General features: G+C 41.2%; 1 protein-coding gene across 1 annotated transcript in view; it reads right to left on the bottom strand.

The window, feature by feature from the left end:
- The window catches only part of CCDC38 (coiled-coil domain containing 38), a gene marked incomplete at both ends in the record, with an annotated part of 43,422 nt that extends 25,572 nt beyond the window's left edge, over nt 1–17,850 (bottom strand). The window contains 9 exons of the mRNA XM_080810202.1: nt 421–510; nt 1,945–2,105; nt 4,324–4,404; nt 4,516–4,679; nt 6,385–6,449; nt 11,280–11,445; nt 13,263–13,363; nt 16,949–17,002; nt 17,796–17,850. Coding sequence (XP_080666328.1) covers nt 421–510; nt 1,945–2,105; nt 4,324–4,404; nt 4,516–4,679; nt 6,385–6,449; nt 11,280–11,445; nt 13,263–13,363; nt 16,949–17,002; nt 17,796–17,850 — 937 coding nt within the window. The remainder of the gene's footprint in view (nt 1–420; nt 511–1,944; nt 2,106–4,323; nt 4,405–4,515; nt 4,680–6,384; nt 6,450–11,279; nt 11,446–13,262; nt 13,364–16,948; nt 17,003–17,795) is intronic.
- Between the last annotated feature and the right edge of the window lie 5,138 nt (nt 17,851–22,988).

Raw genomic sequence — 22,988 nt, 5'->3', positions numbered from 1 at the left:
TATTGTCAAAAACATGATATATAACTATCGAGAGTCCCAAATCAGGGGCGTAAATTGTGAAATATAAATCATGGTATACCTAACCAGGTATATTTCATATATAATCACAGATTTTTAAAAATCAAGGCAAAAAATAAAAATGATGAACACTTCAGTTGTTATATTTTGTGGAGGGGATGTCTTCTGCCGGGTTCTCTGCCCCTGACTTCTGTGCCTGTCGTGTCCATTCATCCACCTCTCCCAAATCTTGTAATCATGTCAGAGAGAAAGAAATGGAACGCCTAGCTCCCAAGGATTCCGGGTGATGTGGTCACCACCGTTTGTTTGCCAGGTTAGCTCAGAGGTCCCGGATTTCCAATTTGAGATGGGCACCTTTCTGGTTTGACTTTTGTGAATGAAGTCCCAAATCTCTGGCATTACCTTGGCGATCTCTTTCCACGTAATAGTCATCTGAAAATGATATCTTCCTGGGATCCTCAGTACTGCCATCTGTTTTCATTGTATTTAATTCTAGAAATGAAAAAAAGGTGGGGCAAGAGAGAAAAAAGGGGAAAACACTTCTGAGAGGTTTGTCTCATGGTACAAGGACAGAAATATAGGATGGGGGCATTGTAACAAGCAAATGTGTGATGCTGAAGGCAAGGGCTGGTCTCTGGAACAGGCAGAATGGAGGGGAACTGACCTGCAGGGCACAGGGAGGTCCCTGTTTCCTGCCTCAGTCGACAGCCTGAGAACTTCTATAAACCCCGTGTCAGCCATTCACTCCTCTAGACTGAGGGGCTCATTGCTTTCTAAGTATCCTCTAGTTAAAGGACAAGTCTAGGAGCACAGAAGCTTAAGCTGCTAAATGCAATTACTTCCTGACTTTCCTTTCTATAGGTTTTCTCTCTTGTCAAACTGTGTTGAGTTTAACCAAGTGCCATCACTGTGCTCAATACTCTGTACACATGATCTAATGCAATCACAGCAAAGTGAGCTGTGACAGCCACCACTGCTGTGCTGGGAAGTGTTTAACCATCAGCTCTCCGGAAGAGTTCTCCCTGGTTTTTGTAGTTTACTCGCTTCTGTGGGGTTAATGCTCTTACCCGGGAGTCTCAGGATCAGCCCTCAGCTGAAGACTCTAGAGAGAACTCTCTGTGTATCTCTCTCCTCTCCAGGACTCTGCTCTGGGAACTCCAGCCTCCCTATACCCTTAGCTCCATCTCTGCAATTCATGGGGACTGCTGGGCTCCTCCTTCCTCTGCTGCATCCTGGAAATCCTCCCCAGGCACTATGCTGAGGCTGTCATTTGTCTTATCTCATTTGTCTCTCCTCTCTCATGTATATCTCTGCTTCTCTCCTTGATGCCTGATGCCTGAAACCTTCATATATTTTTCACATTTTTTTAAAGCAGGAGGATAAGTCTGGTCCATGTCACCCTAACGTTGCTGGAACTGGTAGTTTTCCTCTTTGATTTGTATTCTAATCACTTACTCGATTCTTACCTATAATAGATCTATTTTTGGTCCATTGAGCTGACTTCCTAATATATGCGGTGTTAATTTCTGAGACTCTGTGATAACATATTATATAATACTTTAAAAGATTAGTAACACCAGGGCACCTAGGTGACTCAGTGTGTGAGCAACTGACTCTTGATTTCGGCTCAGGTCATGGTCTCAGTCAGGGTCCTGAGATGGAGCCCCACGTTGGGCTCCATGCTCAGTGAGGAGCCTACTTGGGATTCTCTCCCTCTGCCCCTCCCCCCACTAGCACACACTCGATCTTTAGATAAATAAATAAATAAAATCTTTTTAAAAAATAATATCAGAGATAGTGGGAATTCTTGTTCAGGTTCTGCTTAAAACAGAAATTCTGACTGTTTAATAAATTACTCAAATAAATATTGAAACATCTGAGAATTAGGGATATTTACTTAATTGAAATTAAGAACATGGGACTCACTTGTTAGTACTGGAAGACTGACTTTCATACTCTCTCTACTCTTTCTCATCTGCGCCCTTTTCAGCGCTTGTTGGATTTGCCAGTGTTTTGGAGACAATTTCAGCAGAAAAAATCCATATTTCATGTACTCTCTAAGGAGGAATTCTGTTTTTGCTATTTCACTACTCAAAAGAAATGAAGATATCATTACAAATATTCATGTGAAAAAAAAGAAATATTCATGTGAAAGCATGTTCATTTAAAAAAAGAAAGTTTTCACCAAATTTTTTCTCTTATGTATTTGAATAACAATTTATATAACAAAAATTGTATAGAGTCATAAAAATATGGGCGTCAAGAAGGTAAGATGAGAAGAAAGAACCCATAGGAGTGCTACTGAATAAAACATGCCCAGGATATATACACATGGAATAGACTGGTGACAGCTTTACTCATTTATTTCTGAGGGAAATCTCGTATTAAATTTTAGACATAAGAAGAAATTAGTAGGCAGCAGATGATGGGACTTATGTGAGAAGAAAAAAGAAAACTAACACGAGCGAGCGCCTACTATGGAGTGGGCAATACACAGGACGCGTGATGGATACCATCACATTCTCTGTACAGCACTTGACAATCAGTACCATTCCCACCTTTTGGAAGAAGAAATGAATGACTTGCAGAGTCATCTGTCTAGTCAAGGCAGAGCCGGCACTCAGATGCGGCTGCGGCTGATTCAGAGGCCCAAGCTCTCGCCTCCGCTACCCAGGGACTTGGACTGAAAGCTCTCCCCAGCCTCACACCTCTTTCCCATAATCGTGCTACAAAGTGGACCTTGAAGGAATATTTAAAATAGCCACGAAGGCCCTCATGAAAGGGAGCTCCACCCGTTTCCTTCCCGGCGTCCTCAGTCATGCCCTCTTCAACGTCCTCAGCAGTGTCCCCTACCCCAGCAGCATCAGCTCCACTACTTCTTGCAGGCAGTGCCTCCTTCCTCCCTGATGGGAGTGAGATTCAAGAGCCAGCAAGCAGCTGGCTCATGCATCACGCTCAAAGACCCTGGGGGCCCCTCATTCTACTGCCACTTTGTTTTTAGTTGGAAAGCCTCCCAGAGGCGCTGCAAGAACAGGGTTAAAATGGCTAGCATTGCACAGCTTCCGAGCAAAAGCTTCAGAACAAGCTTCCTTCCCCTTTGTAAACAGATGTCCAGCCCTACCTGCAGTAGACAACCTTCCCGGGCCATCTCCAGGCCACAGAGAGAAAAAGGAAATAAATAGCAGGTGCCTGCATCCTTTGTGCTGTCCCCAGCTTGTTTTTCATAACCTTTTGGACCTTTCTAGGATGACGAGACACATACACACTAAGCCAGCTCTTTTCAGCAGGGCTGTTGGCTGGGTGGCCATTGTGCATAAACACAGGACTCCATGCAGGCACACAGGCTGCCACAAATAGAACAGAATCTTCTAATTACATGACAGAGTGAAGGCAGGAAGGGAATGCTCCACCTTGGAATGCCTTCAAGTTTAGGCTTCCAAAATAGAAGAGGCTCTGGAGCCAGGATGTGTTTGAAAACACACATTCTGTTCATATCAACTGGTTGCAAAGAAACTACCATCCGGTTCATTTGCTATATTTTAGACAAGCTGCTGTCCTCTTCTCCAAAAACTCTAGGACTTGGTTTTAGAAGAAGGGTAAGTATCAAATCCTCAAAAAGAAAAAAGAAAACAAAACAAGTTATAGTATGACTTGATACCAAGACTAGTGTCTCCTGGGTCATGAAATTACTGTCCAAGAATGATGATAGAAGGAAGCTTCTTTATATATTTAAAATTAGACCAAGTGAGATACACTTGACTACAGAAGAAAACATCCAGGCTTGGGGGAGGAAAAAAAGTGGTGGGTGGTATAATTTTATCCCAACTCTCCTTCCTGTAAATTTTGTCATTATAGATTCTGGCTTTTAATATCAATTCTAGGTTCAACTAAGTATAACTATAAAAAATCCTGCCAATTATAGTTGAGAGATGGTTGTAAAAATGAATCCCAATTTTAGAGATGTTAAAAATGTGGAAAGAAATATGCCTTCAGATGAATGAAAGGGGGCACTTAGAAAATAATTTGTGGTGCACTCTTAACATAGGCTTGCTTCTTTTCAACCAGTTTCTAGGCTTCTACACTGACAAGTTACAGAAACTTTTCAGCCAGAGGTCACTATGCTCTGATATCCAGGCAGAGACAGATGGTCCTTATTTAAGAGACAGATGACGTATTTAAAAATAAGGTTATATGTAGGAAATCATCAACTGATAAGGAATATTCCCATGAAGGTCTTGCTGGGCACAGGGAAGTTTCCATGGGGCTGGGATATTTGAGAAGGAAAAGATGGTGCCCCGGGCTCACCTTTTCACGGCCTGCACCTCCATACTGGCTTTCTTGAGCTCTGCTGTCATTTGGAGTTTGTTTATAGTTTCCTGTGCTGCACTGAAAAGTAACAGGCATTAGTTAGTTTGTTTTGTGTTGTGTTGTATTCTGAGAAACTAAAAAGAAAGAGGGAGGGAAAAAGGCAATTTGGCCCGAGTAACAAAAACGAACATTTTAAGAGCATCTACAGATCTCTGGTCATTTTCTCGAAGGAACTCTTCAAAGGCCATTGCGTCTTCTTGGAGCTTTTTTTCGGCTCTTGTGAGTTGCCGTTCCTTTGCCACCATGTGTTTTTCAAACTTTTTAATTGTATTTCTTTTGGTTGACAGGGCATACTAGGAATATTGAAAACAGAAGTGCAACATTATGCCACATTTCCAGCTCATTGCTAGTACATTTCATCAGTCTGCTAATAAAGGGGAAAGTAACTTGCATAGTAAGTGATCACTTGTATTAGAAATAATAGCGTGCCAAGTCTTGAGACGATAGCCTTTATTTTATGAAGGAATTTATTTTGGGATCATTAGAAGGGAGACTCATTCTTCTCTTTCACTTTTATGAAGAGGCTCAATATGGTTCCCAAAAATCAAAAGGAGCTGCATATCCCCTCAGGCTCTAGCCTAAAAAATAAAAATTAAAACAACAACAACAATAACAACTATGTATCCCTCCAAAGAGGAGGTCTACTTGGTATGATCCACAATAGCCCTCCAATATTTCTGGCCATTGGGAAATTGGGCAATCTGCAGTCACAAAGCCTCTTCCATTAGGAAGCAGCCCAGAACAATGAGGTTTTCACGCTGCTATGCCTATGACACATTCCGCCAAGCTGCCCAAGGGTAGGGGTCTTTAACCAGCCTCCAAGAACCCTGTGTAAATCCCCAAATACAACTTTGATATCTAGCTTTTATTTTTTTATTACAGAATATAAGAATTCACTATGGTTTTTAATGTCATGCATGAAAAAGAAATTATAAATAAAATCACATACATTATAATATAAATGAATTTAAAATATGTAAATGAGATCATTTTAAAGAAATAACAACTGGGGAGCCAGGGGCCAGACAAAGTCACCAGAGGTCTTCAGTAGAGGTGGGACGCATGTGGAGAACAGACTGTAGGGAGCAAAAGTGGAGGCAGACCAGTGCTCAGAAGTTATAACAATAATTCAGGCAAGTGATATTGGTAACAGTGGCAGCAGGGGAGGTCATGAAAAGTAGTGTGAGTATGGATATATTGGGAAAAAATACATTTGAAAGTACATTTGGATGTGGGTTGTAGGTAGGAGAGTTGAGGATAACTCCAGTGTTTTTGGCCTAAACAACTGGAAAAATGAAACTGCTACTCACTACGATAGGGCACTCCATGAGATGCAGATTTGCAGGGGTAGGGGAGAGTATAGGGGGGCAAAATTTTGGAAATGGAAGTCCGAGGTGCCTACTGGGCATCTAACCAGAGACGTTAAGAATTACAGTTGCCTTTGTGAGTCTGGAGTTCAGGGAAGAGGATCAGGGTAGAGAAATAAGTTTGGAAGTTGTTAATGGGGAAGTGGAATTCAAAGCCATGGGCCTGGAGGAGGGTAGATAGAGCATAGGGTGAGGGGTGAGTCTGGGGCGTTCCAACATTTGGAGACCCAGGAGAAGAGGAACAAGAAAAGAAAACTGAAGAAGTGAGCAGCCAGTGACGAGGAAGAACCAAGAGACTGTGGGTCCTGGAAACCAGACGAAGAAGACATTTCAAGAAAGAGGAAGTGACCGAATGATCTAACTGCTGCTGGGAAGGAAGAGGAAGGAAAAGCAAGACTGCGAGGTGACAATTTGAACTCGGCAATGGGAAGGTCACTGAGAACCTTCACAGAAGCAGTTTTGGTGGAAGGTTGAGGAAAAAAGCCCAACTGAAGTTGTTTAGGAAAGGATCAGAGGAGCAATAAATCTGGAGCATGTAATGAAAAAAATAAGCTGTTGAGGTGAAAATTTGGCAATGCTCTGCCAGAAGTCCTCTGTTTGACTAATGGGAGAAAAAAATTATTTTTACTACCTCCAGCAGAAACCTGTCTCTCTGGTCATTAATAAATTCATGAATAGTCCTTTTTGCATCTGCACCTTCAAAGAAAATTGAAATAGACCTAGGTTTAGTTCATTATCCCTCAAGAACGCCTATAAAATAAAAGCTATGTAATTAAATTACTGTATATGGTACGTATCTGACTTAAAAAACCACTATCCCTTCAAATAAAGTTTTTTTCTCATCATTAAAAAACTAATTTCCTAATAGTAACTACCATTTATTTTGTGTCCATCATATTCCAAGAACTTCATTAGACATTTTAAATAAATCATTTTATTGGATCCTAACAATAACCCCAATGAGGTACATATTTCTGAACCCATCCTGTATGTGAGCTCAGAGATGTCAAGATGCTTGCCCAAGATAACAAAGCTAACACATGGCAGAAGGGGCATATGACTCCGAAGCCCGTGCTGAAGGAGACGGAGCTGTTTTAAATCTTAGTGTTTTGGCCAATCTGGATATAAAACCAAAGTCCTTTAGCAAAACGTGTGTGGGGATCACAAACCAAATTTATGGCAGGAAGGAAAAAGATGACAACTAGCTTTACCATCTAATAATAAAAAAGACTAAAGTTTCCTTTCAAGGTTTCTTCATTCTGGAAAAATTACATATAGGCTGCATTTCAACAATGTTTGCTTCATGAAAAACAAACAGAATGTGGTATAGAGCAAAGTCTCTTGATTAAAACATAGATAAAAGTAGAAATAAAATAGTGTTTCCTGAATAACCAGTGAGCCTGTGCTGCCCTGGGAAGCCCAGAGTCTCGTTGGGTCGTATTCTGCCCCTGCCTCTTAGTAGCTATGAGGACCTGAGTAAATTACTCACCCTCTCCAAGCCTCAGTTTCTTTGTCTGTAAAAATGAGGATCCTAACTGTGGTAGATTGTATTATTGTTCCAAACTATTTTCTGCCCCTCTGTGGAAGAAGATTATCTCCCCCTCCCCTACTGGTGTCAGGCTTGACCACTGACTTGATTTGGCTCATAGAACGCCAGTGGCAGTGACCTGCATGGCTTCCAGGCAGAAGTTTTAAGAACCACCACTGGTTCCCTTTTCCTCCCTCTGCCGTAACTCCAGCAACGTACCAGTCAGAGGCTGTTCCTTCAGTGCAGGACCCAGTGAAAAGCACCAACGTTGAAAGGTAAATGACAAATAAACTTACATTGTTGCAGGCCACTGAAATTGAGGAATGGTTTATGACCACAGCAAAAATGAGTCTAAGTGGATAATTTCTATTACCTCTACCTCATAGTGGTATTATGAGAAGAAGGAAGTGAAGCAACATTTTATAAAACATAATAACTTCTTTTTCTTAGACAAAGAGAATGAGAGAGAGCCCGTGAGCTGGGAGGGGCAGGAGGAGAGGGAGAGAGAGAATCTTCAGCAGGTTCCACATCCAGTGTGTCAAGAGTAGAAGCTTAACTGACTGAGCTATCCAGGCACCCCAACACATAACAACTTCTTAACAATTGTTAGCTATTACTAAAAATACAATTGGAATGAGTAATCACTTAATTTTTCCAGGTCAATAATAGCAATATAATGATTATTTTAATCATAAAAGATAGTTCTGTAATTATGGGTGACAACAAGTCTTGGAGTCGGACAAGCATTGGTTTGAATTCCGCATCTACCTAGTGACCTTTAATTAGTGATTCAATCTCACTGAGCCATTTTCATCAGAGGAGGAGAAGAGAAACATCTAACAGCATTTTGTTGAGGAGTAGATAAAGTAACATATGTGAAGATAATAAGCACCTAGTTATAATGGTTTTCTTTTTAATACATAAAAACTTTTTATTATAGAAATCCTCAACATATAGAAATTTATTACAGAAATCCTCAAACCAGGGGTGCCTGGTTTGCTCAGTCATTAAGTGTCTCCTCCCTTCAGCTCAAGTCATGATTCCAGGGTCCTGGGATCCAGCCCTGCATCTGGCTCCCTGCTCAGTGGGGAGCTTCTTTCTCCCTCTCCTATTCCCCCCTGCTTGTGCTCTTTCTCTGTCAAATAAATAAATATAATCTCAAAAAAAAATCCTCAACATTCATAAAATGAACTGCCCTGTACCTATCACCTACTTCAACAAAATCAATGTCTTATCTCTCTCGTTTCATCTATTGCTATCCCTCATTCCCCCCTCACTGGAATATTTTAAAGCAGATCCAAGCCATCATTATCATTTAATCCATAAATACTTAAGTGTGTAACTCCATCAGATGAAAAAGCTTTAAAACATAGCCATAATCTAGCTATAATCCCAAACAAAATGAACAATTCCTTAGTATCATCTTATACCTAGTCTGGGTTCAAATTTTCCCAGTGGTCTCAAAAATAATTTTTTAGAATTAAAAAAATTAAAATCTAAACAAAAATCAATTTGGTTGGTATAGCCCCTAAAGTCAACTTTTATCTATAACTGCCATCCCTACCTCCCCCCACACACAACCTTTTCTCCATGCCATTTACTGGTTTAAGGAAACAGAGCAGGGGCGCATGGGTGGTTCAGTCACTTAAGTGCCTGACTTGATTTTGGCTCAGGTCATGACCTCGGGGTCATGAGATCGAGCCCTACGTTGGGCTCCTTGGGGGGGCATGGAGTCTGCTTAACATTCTCTCTCTCCAAACCCCTGCCCCTCCCCCACCCCCCCTTTCCCTCTTTTAAAAAACAAAACCAAAACGAAAACCAGACCAATTTCCCTGTAGAATTTCCTGTATAACGGATCTGGCAGATTGCATCCTCATGGTATTATTTAACATGTGCTCAATCGCCCATGTATACCTGATCAGATTCAGGTTCAATTTACCTAAAGAATATTTTTAGTAGAAAAGAAGCATGAAAGTGCTTACTGTCGCTTTCGTTCAGTCACTTATGATGGGTCACATGAATTGGAATACATTTCAATTAAAAAATCCTATACTGTCCATTTACTAAATATTAGAGTCATGCTTACCATTTTAGGCTACTTTAACATGGTACTATCTGGCTGAGTTGATGTGATTTTATTCTTTCTGTGATCTTTATTCTGGTAATTCTGAAAGATTCTGATGTGATCTTTATTCTGGTAAATAGACTGGTTATAGTGGGTTTCCCACTTTGGCTCTTCTAGCTATCCAGAAGGTTTTTTGAAACAAGGAGACCATGGATGATAAAACCATCTTCCAAGCACTAGTGTCCCTCAACACCAGAGTATCTCACCACTCACTGTGGATGTGATCCAGTGGTGTCGCCCCTTGAGAGTAAAACCACAGTCAGGATGCCGGCTCCCTGGAAGGGGAGATGGCACTTCTAAGACGCAGCCCAACTCATCTGTCTGTGACAGTTGCCTGCATAATTTATTTGAGGTGATCTAGCAGTTGGCTACTGCCGCACACACAAAAATGATATAACTGGGCTCCCAAAGTAGGGGTCACTTGCTCATTTTATACCACATAGGCTTGTCTTTAATCAGAATTCAGGCAGGAAACATGAGGTTGGTAAATGGCGCTTCACCAAATCAAATCATGATTAGAAAGTCTGAGGAGGATTTCTTTATTTTCAATGAAAATGTCCATAAGCATATCTGTGTAATCAGCAGAAACTGACAACCTGATTTCCATTGCTGACAGAGCTCAGATGGTCTTGGATAATACCAAACAATTTTACCATTTCCTTTTAAGAGTCTAGTGTATTTCATTTGCTGTTAAGAGACCAGTAACCCCTCTGTCAACCAGCCTGGTGTCGAATAGGGTCATCTGCAAAGTCATATTTGCTTGTTCTCTAGGAAGTGGTAGTGTGGCATGGATTTTTGAAGGTAGCCACTTTATGTAGAACTCGAAAATATGTCACGTATAATTTTAAGTGCTCTTGATGACTTAGGGTTCACCATTCTACAGAGGTAAGCTATGAGACACAAGACTAAAGCTAGCTTTACCCTATCCATGGTATAGTCACTGACACTGCCATGTTGCCTGACATTTGCACTTCTTCGTACAACTAGAGTGCAGAATATGCACCTCCAAGATCTAAAAAACTTAACATGGCTTCCCTCTTCTACACTAATTATTGACTCCAAAGTTCTTTCCCAAGTGTTTCTTTTTTGTTGCTCTCTGAAGATTTTTTTTTTTAATCACAGTTTGGCAGAGTTACCAAATTTTTAAGTTACCATAGCAAATCCTGGGCACTCAATGTATCTTTCTTCCTCCTTTCCTCCCTTCCTTTCTTCCTTACTTTTAAATTTTAATTTAAAAATTTAGATAAGACTCATCTTGGGGGAAGATTTTATGACCCCATCATCCTACCATTAATCACTTCAACCACACTTTAAACTGCTTTCTATCTCATTTTAAGCACTTCTTGATCTGATAAGTAAGAAAAGTCAATGACATTTTGATTACCATATTGTTCCTTTTCATAGAGCAATAATTAATATCCTGTAATATTTTATTATGTTGCCCTCAAGTGCCATTAAAACAGGTTGTGTTTTTGCAACAACAGGAAAACCTATTTAATTCTATTAGTTTCCTGATTCTGGATATGTGAGGTGTATGGTGTGGAAAATCAACACTTCTCTTTAGAAAGTTTCTATATATTTCTACATTTAGAAATGGGTTTAAATGGCCATAGCCATAACCTTTAATACTGTATCATTTTAGCAACGACTTTCTTCCTTAGAGCCACGAAAATGAGTAACAGTCTATTTCTTGGAAATACGTTTTCTTATTTAAAACAGATTTTGTCCCAACTCTCAGTTTCCATTTACAACCCCCTCCACCACCATAGTATGAGAGAGCATACTTTTCTTTTTAACCTCCAGAAAAGCCCCTAAACTTGACATTAACAGTAAATATTCAAAACAATATTCTTAAACAGTAATCTAGACTTACCTTCTGTTAATCTTAGAATAATAGAGGGATCTAGCCCAAATTTTTCGAATGAGCCACCAGCTGTGTCAGAGTAGAAAGCTACTTGGCCCAGGTGTGAACGACTCTTCATTCGAGATGAAAATGTAGACTTCTGGTAGACTTTCATGCTGCGGTTTATAAATTTTTCCTGCCCAAGTGCAAAAGTTGAAAAGAATTTCTAATATACCAAAATAATGTTGTCTTTAAAAATAATGATCAGGGGCACCTGGGTGGCTCAGTGGGTTAAAGCCTCTGCCTTCGGCTCAGGTCATGATCCCAGGGTCCTGGGATGGAGCCCTGCATCGGGCTCTCTGCTCAGCGGGGAGTCTGCTTCCTCCCCTCTCTGCCTGCTTCTCTGTCTACTTGTGATCTCTGTCTGTCAAATAAATAAATAAAATCTTTTTAAAAAAATGATCAGATATAAAACTATCATTTACAGTAAGTCTTTTTCTCATTACTGGTACATTTCTCATTACTGATACATTAAACAAGCAATTTTGAGTTCTTATCTCTGAAGGAATGGGTATAGTTTACAATTCCTTCTCTTACGAAGCTGAGCACAAATATAAAGACATTCAACCTTTACTAAACATGTACATCATAAATATGAGCCTGGGAAGGGTTTTGGCTTTATTTTCATTTTCTTTTTTTTTAAAAGATTTTATTTATTTATTTGACAGACGGAGATCACAAGTAGGCAGAGAGGCAGGCAGAGAGAGAGGAGGAAGCAGGCTCCCTGCTGAGCAGAGAGCCCAATGTGGTGCCGGATCCCAGGACTCTGGGATCATGACCTGTGCCGAAGGAAGAGAGACTTTAACCCACTGAGCCAACCGGGCGCCCCCATTTTCGTTTTTATTTTTTAATCCTTGTCTTGTCCAACTGCAGGTAACTTGGAAATTCCACTGATTTGAAAGGACTGGTTCTGTGGAATTGAATTGAAAACTTGACAGGAAAAGGACCTCCCCAGGACACATAAATAAATCAGACTTTGAAATTCATGGATCTTTGCTCAATTTAATTTTGGACACTTTCAATAAAACTGTACAACACAAGCACAAATCCTTCACCTTACAGATGAATCTGTTATTGAGCATTTCTAGATAACTTCCTCACTCCAAATGGGATTAAAAAAAAAAAAAATCCTATAGTCAATCTTTATCTCTAGGAATAAGGACAGCAAACCTCTTGAAATCCAAATCATGTATTAAATGGTATAATAATATAAGTAGTGAGATTAACTGCAAAACACAGCTTTGGTAGCCTCATCTCTAATTTAGCTTCATACCAAATAATTCTAAAATGACTCCCTCCTCCACTTTTGTTCCTTCTTCCTTCCCTGCCCTCTTCCCTAATACACACATACACATTCTCTTATCTGTATCTGCCTGGCAAATTTTAACTTATTCTTAACAATATAGCTCTTGCTATCTCTTCAGTGACGTCTTTGTGCATATGTGTGCACAGAGACAACTACACACACACATACACACCACCACCATCATCCTCTCCAACAAAGATGCTTGCTCCTTTCTCTACATGTCCATGTCCTTTGCTCTATTACTGTAATGTATCAGCTCTAAGATATCATTGTTTGCAGATGCACTATTATTTTATGCACTGCCTGTTGTGCATGGCACCCCACCTATGTAAGTTGGATCCCAATTTCAGGAATAAGAAAATGTGGAAAAAAAATATGGGCATTAGAATCAATGAAGTGGGATATACCATACTTGTCATATGTGTTGGTCATAGTGTGTCTGTCTTCCCCCCAGTAGGCAATGATCATTGGGTCCTTCCCATGGGCTGGATGCTCTTCCTGTCGTGCGTGCTTATGCCCCAGCATAGCCGGCGATGGACACACCCACACCTGACCCCTTGTCTTTGCCCAGCAGAGTTCGTAATAGTGAAGGATAAGAGGATAAATTTCCAGCATTAATTTGGATTGGGCTTTTAATAAAATTTTACCTTTTTCTTTGCTGCCATTTCATTTTCTTTGAAAAGAAAGAGATCTTTGAAAAAGATCCTATATGGCTTGTCCTTTTTGACTGGTTCATCTTTTCCTTTATCTGTCAAAAAAAAAAAAAAAAAAGAAAACAGAAAACCATCTGTCATCCCTGCTCTGTTGACCAGAAGGACCAGGCTTCTACCAGCCAGGCTGGAGCAGGTGGACGGGTGGGTCTCTGAGGTGGAGGGCACAGGCAGCCCAGGCCTCTCCAACTGAGGTAGAGATTCACAGCCTGGATCTCAAGGGCAGAAGACACAGCTCATCTGTCTGTTTCCCATGGCACCAAGCCCAGTGCTTAATACTTTGGGGGTGTGAGTCTATATTTGTTGTGTAAATAGAGAAGGGGGCCTATTACAGGATAGTGGGATCTTATCTTGAGGCATTAAGATTTTGCTTCTTCTGGTCACTACAAATATATGTACTATTACCTTTACACTGCCATTTTGGCAGGAATAGACACAGTCACTACCCTTAGGGACATCCTCGGTCCAGACTAGAGAGTCTTCAAAAAAAATAAATAAATAAAAGATAGTGACAAGTATGGGCAAGGGTGTGGGGGAATTAGAATCTTAACATTCTGCTAATGGGAAGGGAAAAATAGTGCAGCTGCTTCGGAAAACGGCCTCAAAAAGTTGAACATATAGTTGCTATGTGACCCATCCCTTCCGCTCCTAGAAATGAAAACGTATGTCCACATGAAAACTTGTACATGAATATTTATAGCAATATTATACAGAATAGTCAAAAGATAGAAACAACCCAAATATCTATCAACCGATGAATGGGTAAACAAAATGTGGTACATCCATACAATGGACTATTAGTCAGCCGTAAGAAGGATACATACTCTAAGCCTGATGAAACTTGGAAATATTATATTAAGTAAAAGAAGCCCCATGAAGTCCCTACATTATAAGATTCCATTATATGCCATGAAATGTCAAGAATAGGCAAAACCATGGAGCCAAAATGTAGATTAGTGGTTGCTTAGGGCTGCAAGGGAGTTAGGGGCTAAGGGGCACAGGGTTTCTTTCTGAGATGATAAAAATGTTCTAAAATGGACTGTGGTGATGGTGGCACATATCTGTGAGTACAAAGCATGGACTTAAAGAAGCCTGGCTATAAGGGGGCTGGTGAAGAAAAGGGAGAGGAAGGGAGGGAGAGAGAAGTTAACTGAATTTCTGAATGAACTTTTTGTTTTTATTCATACAATCTGATGGGGAACCTGGGTGGCTCAGTGGGTTAAGGCCTCTGCCTTCGGCTCAGGTCATGATCCCAGGGTCCTGGGATCGAGCCCCACTTCGGGCTCTCTGCTTGGCGGGGAGCCTGCTTCCTCCTCTCTCTCTGCCTGCCTCTCTGCCTACTTGTGATCTGTCCAATAAATAAATAAAATCTTTAAAAAAAAATCTGAAATGATAAAAGGTCTTTCTCTTTTTCTTTCTTTCTGGCTTTTTAATGCTTGGGGGTGGAGATTTTAGCTTCAGATACCAAGAGCCAAAAGCAGGAATTCTGGAGCTTAGAACTGACACCTTAAGTCAGAGAAGGGGAAGGGACAACTGAAAACACATCCCCCTTCCTGCCCCAGCGCCTGCACCACTTTCACCTCCCAAAATACCAGAGTATCTTGAAAGTGCCCCTCCTCTCTAAGTGGCTGAAAGAGACAATAGGGCTGGGAGTTATTGGTCTGGAGCTTAAAGGCTGCCTGAGAATGAGCTACTTGCCAGGGATTCGGTTGGGAAAGTGGGAAGGTCTGGATAGAAACCTCAGGCACGTTTTTCCGTGGGTAATGGGTTCGGAAGAAAGAAAATTGCAGAGGTGGAAGCTTTGAGCTTCTGATTCACCTTGTCAGTAAAGGAGGGATCCCCTGCCCCAAATAGTATGAGATGATTGAGCATATGACACTCCACACTGGACTGATGAGATAGATAGAGGTTTATTAGTCACTTACACTCACAGCTCAGGGAAGAGGACACGACCTGCTATATAGGGCCACATCAAAGAGGTCAAGACAATACATGAAATCTTGGGCCTTATAATACATGAGCAGACAGGTGAGAGGGGTCCAGGCAGCTGGGCTTGGAGACACCAAGAGTATGGAAGAGCACAGCCAACAGGATGCAACAGAAGTCAAGGACCCAAAGGTTCTTGGGCTTGAGTGGCATTGCCAGAGTTCATGACCTGTACCCTATACTCTCAGGCCAGAGCTAGGCCTGACATCCCAGGAAGGGACTGCTGATGTCCTCCAAAGGGCCAATCATTGGTAGGCTGGACATCTCTCTCAACCAACCCTCTCTCCTCCCAAGAAAAACCTCGCAAACTTACTGTCCACCCCACCCTAGGTGATTTAAAGCCTTGAATGCCTGAGTTTAAATTCTGTCCGACCAGGTTTCAGTGTCCTGGATTGACAAGATATTTTTTTCCCCTCCAACTCCAAACCCAAGTTCCTTTTGGTTATAAAGAAATAGAAAAAAAGTAAAACTCTAAACACCAAGTATATTAGTTTCCTATGGCTGCCATAATAAATGGCCACAAACTTGGCAGCTTAAGACAAGAGAATTTCTCTCACAGTCCTGGGGCTCATGCGTCCCTCATCAAGGTGTCAGCGGGACTATGCCCCCTCCAAAGGCTCTGTGGGAGAATCCTTCCTCATCTCTTCCACCTTCTGGTGGCTTCAGGCATGCATTGGCCGTGTAACTCCAATCTTTGCCTCCATGTTCACAGGGACTTCTTTTTCTCACAAAGACACTGTCATTTAGGATTTAGGACCCACCTTAAGTCCAGGATGATCTCATCCTGAGATCCTTCCCTCAATTACATTTTAAAGACCCTTTTGCCAAATAAGGTCACATCGCAGGGGTGAAGACACGGAGAGCTACCATTTTGGAGGGACCACTTTTGACCCACTCTAACAAGTCTCCTGAATTATAAACTCACTCTTAGCCAGTCCTTCTCTCCACCTGAATGACTTCCTAGTCACGTGGAACTGGGGCCGCCACAACAAGTTACTGCAAACAGAGCGGCTTAAAACAGCAGGCACGGATTCTCTCCCAGTCCTGAAGGCCAAAGGTCTAAGAAGGTGTGGGATTGGTTCCTTCTGGAGTCTCTGAGGGAGAATCTACGGCGTGACTTTCCCTGAGCCCATGGAAAGTGCCTATGGAACGCCTGTCCCCTGTAACACACTCTTGGTGTTATCCAATGTTCAAAGCTCTGTCAAACCTGTCAGTGACAAAGAAGTTATTCTTCTATACCGACAAGTATGAATTCCTTGTACACTTGTAAAGAAGCAGGAGGAGGAGAGAAAGGCTGCAAAAGGAAAGGAGAGGACAGATTTTGATAAGATGTGGTTATTCATGTCCTTTATTATGACAAATAATTGAGTTAATTGTTTTATGTTATGAAATTCCCTAGCAACCTAGCTAAATATGACCATTTAATGCCTCTCCGATGTGAAGACTTTTTCTTGGCAGAATTAAAATTGGAAGAGAAATTTCTCTTCTCAGTAGGCCATTGATAAACTCCTGACATAGAAAGGCCATGTGTGATGCTTGTCGTGTGCCGTTCTCCTTTTTGCTACGTTCCCAACCCACCGTGGAGACTGACCATACCAGGCACAAAGCAAGAACTCATTGACGGATTTCCTCTTTACCTTCAGGAGCCCGTGATACCGGCAAAAAAGATGATGACATTTTGTCTCCTGGCCCTGTCCAAAGAAAAGGAAATGCATTAAAAATAAATTCTGTAAAACTGAGCATCAGGTGATGTACGCAAGTGTCGAGTCACTAAATTGTACACCTGAAACTAATATAATGCTTCATGCTAACTGGAATTGAAATAAAAACTTAAAAAAAAATAAATTCTGTAAACCTTGTGGAAAGGGGCTGAGTTCAACAACCAGTGATTCCAAATAGCCTTCGTTGCTTTTAAAAGCACAAACTCTTTCGTCCAGCAATTCCAAGTCTGGGAACATACCCCAAGAAGAAATCGGGTAAGTGGGCAAAGTAAGTATGTACGATAATGTTTGTTGACATGTTATTTAATAAACAGGGAGTTGATTAAATAACTCCGGGATGCCCATAACACGGATTGCCCCGTGGTCCCTCAAAAACAATGCTCCGGTCACTAGTCCCTCTGTTAACTATCTATTAAGAGTGAAAAACAAAATATTTCCAAAGGGCGGGAGTGGTGTGGATAAAAGAACACCTGCCAAATCAGATGTTTGAAAAATAGTTCTCCAAACGTCAATGGTGGGGGGGTGGTCTTCAATTTGGAGCAACCCCTCCTCACATTCTATCGGGTTTGGGATTAGGGTTAGGTACCAAATTTAAGGAAGTGACCCCCAAAACTTAGTTATCAAAATAAATAACATGTTAATGCAATTTTTTAAGAATTCCAGGGGAAAAAGTCCATGGTGAACAAAATATTAGGATTTTAATACAGACGGGATCTGACTGTGCGCCCCATGACCCTGAGAGTGAGCGCCTCCCTTGCCACACCTTCGTTCCGGCCCACGGATCTCGTCTTTATGTACATTTTTGATATTTTGTTCATCGTGGAATTTTTGCGTTCATTTTTCTTTTTAAAAATAGTGAACTAAAATGTTGTTTGTGTTTGCCCTCCCCTTAGGTTTTGCACCAAAGGTAAACGTTTCCCTTGCTTCACCCTAATCCTTGTCTTGACTTTTTACACTTTTTAATATTATTATTTCTCAATGAGCTTGTGTAATGTTTACAATGAAAAAAGTAATAATGATACTTTCACAGGGGAGGAAAAAAGGATATTCAGGAGTTTATATAAAAAGGTGTGTCCACACAAGAACAATGGGACAAACATCCCGTTTCAAGCTGCCCATTTAAATTTATGCCTCAGGTCTCTCAAAGAGCGAAGTTGAAGAGACTCCCGGAGGCATTTCTAGTAGATGATTAAAGATGCCCACTTTGCAGATTGCATGGAGCACTGGGTGTGGTGAAAAAACAATGAATACTGTTACGCTGAAAATAAATTAAAAATTTAATTAAAAAAAAAAAAAAGATGCCCACTTTGGAATGGAGAAGCCGGCTTGATATTTACAGATGGTTTGATATTTACAGATTTGATATTTACAGATGGGTATTTACAGATAGTGAGCAAGATCATTTAACATTCAAAAAATATTTATTGAGTACCTCCTATGTGCTAGACACTGTTCTGGGTGCCCAAAACAGGGCAATTTAAAAATGACAGCAACAACAACAAAAGACAGAAAAACACACTTTTTTCGTGGGGCCTACATTTCAATTACTTAGCAGCTCTGAGCATCGGGTTCCTAGTTCATCAAATGGGAATATAATTTCCCCTCTTCAAGCTTTCATGAGGTTGCAATGACGTCATGTGTATAAACAAGCAGGCAGGGCGCCCGGCACACACAGCAAACTCAGTAAATGGGAGCAATTTTGTGCTAATATTTACCAAGGAAAATGTGATTTTCCTTCCAGTGATTATAAAAACAAAAATGGAAAAGAGGAAAGAAATTATGTTAGAGCTTATAAAAGAGAAAAGATTAACAAAAAACCTATGTCATTGATGTTACACTTTTTCAGATTACTAAAGATTTTTTCCGCAGGCGTTGGGTTCATTCTGACAGTGGAAAAGAAGGGTCGGTGAAAAATTGACAACAGTCTGCTGGGTTGATGTATTCGGAATTTGGGTGGCCAATAGTAAAGATTTGTAGGTTTTTGTATATTTATGTGCTCTGCACTCATCCGAATCCCTAAGATTCTGCTCAGTTCTTTCTTGACATACATTTCCTCTGTCAAGTCTCCTATCTATCTAAATTCACTCCCCTATCCGGCTCCACTTTCATCCACTTTGTCTTAAGTCTACCTGGAACAAAAATCGTCATCCCTGGGTTCTGGCACTTTTTCCCTCCTAGAAAAAACAGAAGTTGTTGTTCCTTGAAGCCAACTGCTTATAGCAGGTATCTGCTCTGATTCCATCTTTCCAGGAATTCATAAAACATGTGACTGGAACCAGCAATCCCTAGAAGTTGTTACACTTCTGTACTTCCATACATATTTATCTCCCTATTGGTGAACGAAGGGTTGGTGAAGAACCTAGGGGAGAAGAGAGCCAGCTATTTCTAGAAGGGATTGTAAAGGTCTCTGAACTAAACCAATATAATGGGCCAACCAGGAAAAGAAAGTCAAAGCCAGTGAATGTCTTAGTTGTGCAAAATCCAAGTAGCATGACTAAACAAAGACTCTGTCCTAAAATAGGGGGGAAATGTCATTGGATTGCATAGCAAATGCCTGACAATTCACACCAAAACTATATGTTAAAAATATGAAACGTATGTTCAAATCCAACTTCCGGCAGATGAAAAAGATGAGGGGCTCAGAAAAAGGAGGGCCTTAAAATGGTGATGTGTGACTTTAGGCCGTCATTTTCAGAGGTGCAGAGGCCCGTTGTGAAGAGCAGGGGCTGTCGTTATGCTCCTTAATTCCCACGCCTCAGTTGCCCCATCTTTCAAAAGGGCGGGTGAGAATGGCGCCTACCTCAGGAGATGGTTAGGTGAGTTAACATGTGTCCCCCACTTTGGACAGCATCAGGGGCTCAGTGAGCACCACAGCAGCGTAAGCCCATGGGGAAAGCATTCTAAAGAGGAGGATGCCTGGTGTGTATGAGGAACAGCTAGGAGATCCGTGGAATTTAAGCGAGGTGAACAAAGCGCAGAGTGACAGATGAGATCGGAGAGATCGCGAGGGCCCTGTGGGTCATTTCCTCGGTGAAATGAGAATCTGGAATGAGCCACTCTGCCTGCTGACCTGTGAAGAGACTGTACCAGGGGGTGAGAGTGGAATAAGGCCCCCCTGTTGGGAGGCTACGGTCACTGGGAGCAAAAGACCATGGAAGTGGTGAGAGGTGGTCAGATTCCAGATACACTTGGAAAGTAGAGCCTACAGGACTGGCTGATGGTTTGGGCGTGGGGTAGGCGATAAAAAGCCCGGGAAAGAAAGGATGAAGTTGCAATAGACGGAGACAAAGCGGCTGTGGGGGAAGGGGCAACTGGGAAGATCAAAGGTTCAGTTGGGAACATGTGACATTTGAGATATGTTAGACGAAGGGGATGTGGGTGTAAAATGCACTGTTCTCCCAAGTGAACACCATGCCGGTTGATTTAATGAATGCTAGCATTCCTCTAACATTATGCAATTACACGTGGCCGCTGAGTCAGATGTTTGATGTGTATCATCACAGGGGGAGCGGGGATGACACTATGGAAAGACCATGGCCTTGACGGTAGGCAGGTTTGAATCATGCCTCTGGCTCTTACCAGCTCTTTCTCTTAGGCCTATCTGAGGAAACTCCGTGCACCTTAGGTTCTTTTATCCAGTACGGATACCTTCCTTAACAGACTTGTTGCAGTTTTCAACCATAGGTAATGCATGCAATGTGCCTACTCATGGTAGGCTGATAGGGAAAAAATTGCCTATAATTTCCTAAAGTAGATAGTCCAGATCTGTCTTCTCTCTAGTCTGCTCTGTCTTACAAATAACTACCAGCATTGAAAAGGAGGGATAACTGACAACCAACTTTTGTAAGAAACCCTGAACTCAAATTCTCGAAACTGATTCATTTGCGAGGAATCTCAAGCAGTATCGGTGCAAGTGTGGGGAACCTGACCCACCTTCGTGCACATTCTTAATATTCCAAGCTTCGTGGAAGTAGAAAAAGAGGAGTGGGGTTTTACAATGCCCAACCCCAAAGTCCAAGACCAACTCTGAATACAATGAACAATAACAGTATCTACCCGATATTATCCGAAGCAGTTTGTTTGATTTTCTCAACAACTCTCTCTACAACTCAGGGAAAATGGATTTCCAGTCTCTCAATAGGAGACAAAAAGCTTTGTTGATCTCCCATATGCAAACAAAGATTAGACAGATTCAGACCAAAAGCCTTGCGGTTTTTGCCCACCTCTTTCCCACCCACTTGTACAAATACTAGGAGAAAAGGCTGTAAACTGTGTCCTTGGATGGTGTGGAGAGACCAGAGCTAGCAATTTTTTGTTTACCTGAGAGCCAGGAGCCAGTAGGTCCTTGGCCTGTTCAATGACCTGCCTCTTTTGATTAGGTCAGAAGCAGAGCACAGTGATGAGGAAATCACCTTCAGCTTGACCTTTAAGGCCCTGCTGGCGTATTTTGTGTAGACTTGCCTGTTGACATTTGACTGCCCCTTTCGCAAACTGAAAAAACAAAAAACAAAACAAAACAAAACAAACAAAAAAAAACAACCCTGGGGGTTGTAAAACGTGCTGTGTGAACGAAGAAGTGCTATAGGGATGTTGGTAATCACTGAGGAAATTATCTATAATTATGTATTTAAAAATGACCGAGGAGGAGAGAAGCCCACCCTTGTCCTTGCTTATGCAAATCTCTTGTTTGCAGGGGCTTCTCAGGCCATGTCTATGTCACCCACAAATCATCCCTGTGAATAGAATGACCATTTCTTTTTGACTTCCCCAAAACGTGTAAGCTTTCAGTTCATGGTAAATTCTGTGAACTCAGGAGGGGACCTCATGGCCGGAATCTTATACTGAATTTAATTGACCAAGAAGAGAAAAAACAGGATTAAAATAAACTAGCTGCAGCCGCAGAGTAACAATAATAATAATGATAATGATAATAACACCTATTATTTAGAGCTAGTGACTGGGCGAAGTGTTTTCCATTTCATCTTCTCTAAAACTCAAAACAAGACCATAAAATAGAAAGAAACAATTACCCTATGAGAAGATGGATGGAAAACTGAGGTTTGGGAAAATTAAGGACATTTCCCAAGGTCAAACAGCTCATCAGTGACAGAGTGGGATTAAGACCAGTTTATGGAAGACGGAAGCCTTCTATATTTCTATAATGTCACTCCCTCCTTTACACCTACAACCTCCTAAATCTGCAAATATGCCTGTAATAGCAAATGGAACAGATTCAAGTCTTTAGCAGAAATGTTAGAGAGAAAATTTTAATATTTCTCTATGAATTAGTGACTTTATGTGTTTGCATTTCACTATTTCTATTTCTCTTGTGTTATTTCTCTCTATATACCTTTCTCTTTAAAACTGTGTATAGACACACACATCTGTTTGTGATTTTATGTCTGAGCTGTGAGTAACGTATGGATTTTTTCTGCCCATCTGGTCTCTTTTACTCATATCCTCTACCGACTCCTTTCCCATTTTTTTTTCCTTTCTTCTCTCTTTCCTACCAATTGATTTCTCTCTTGCAAGACCAAAATACGAAGCTAAAGTATATTATTTATTGTGTTCATCTAGAGGATTTTTTGCTTTCTCTTGTTTTTAAGTGGCTTTTTTTAAAAGATTTTATTTATTTATTTGACAGACAGAGATCACAAGTAGGCAGAGAGGCAGGCAGAGAGAGAGGAGGAAGCAGGATCCCTGTTGAGCAGAGAGCCCAATGCGGGATTCGATCCCAGGACCCTGGGATTATGACCCGACCTGAAAGCAGAGGCTTTAACCCACTGAGCCACCCAGGTTCTCTTAAGTGGCTTTTTAAAATAACAATTGACTTACTTTTTCATTTTATGATTTTACAGGCCTTAGCCTGCTTTGATGGTCTCTTATTCCTGTTTATAAAGTGTCTTCCTTTAGATTGTAGTCTTTGCTAGGCAGGGAAAGTGCCTTTCCTGTCTCT

This window comes from Martes martes (genome assembly GCF_963455335.1).
Source record: "Martes martes genome assembly, chromosome: 8".
NCBI classification, from domain to species: Eukaryota; Metazoa; Chordata; class Mammalia; order Carnivora; family Mustelidae; genus Martes; species Martes martes.
This window is presented reverse-complemented; position numbering and strand designations above follow the sequence as displayed.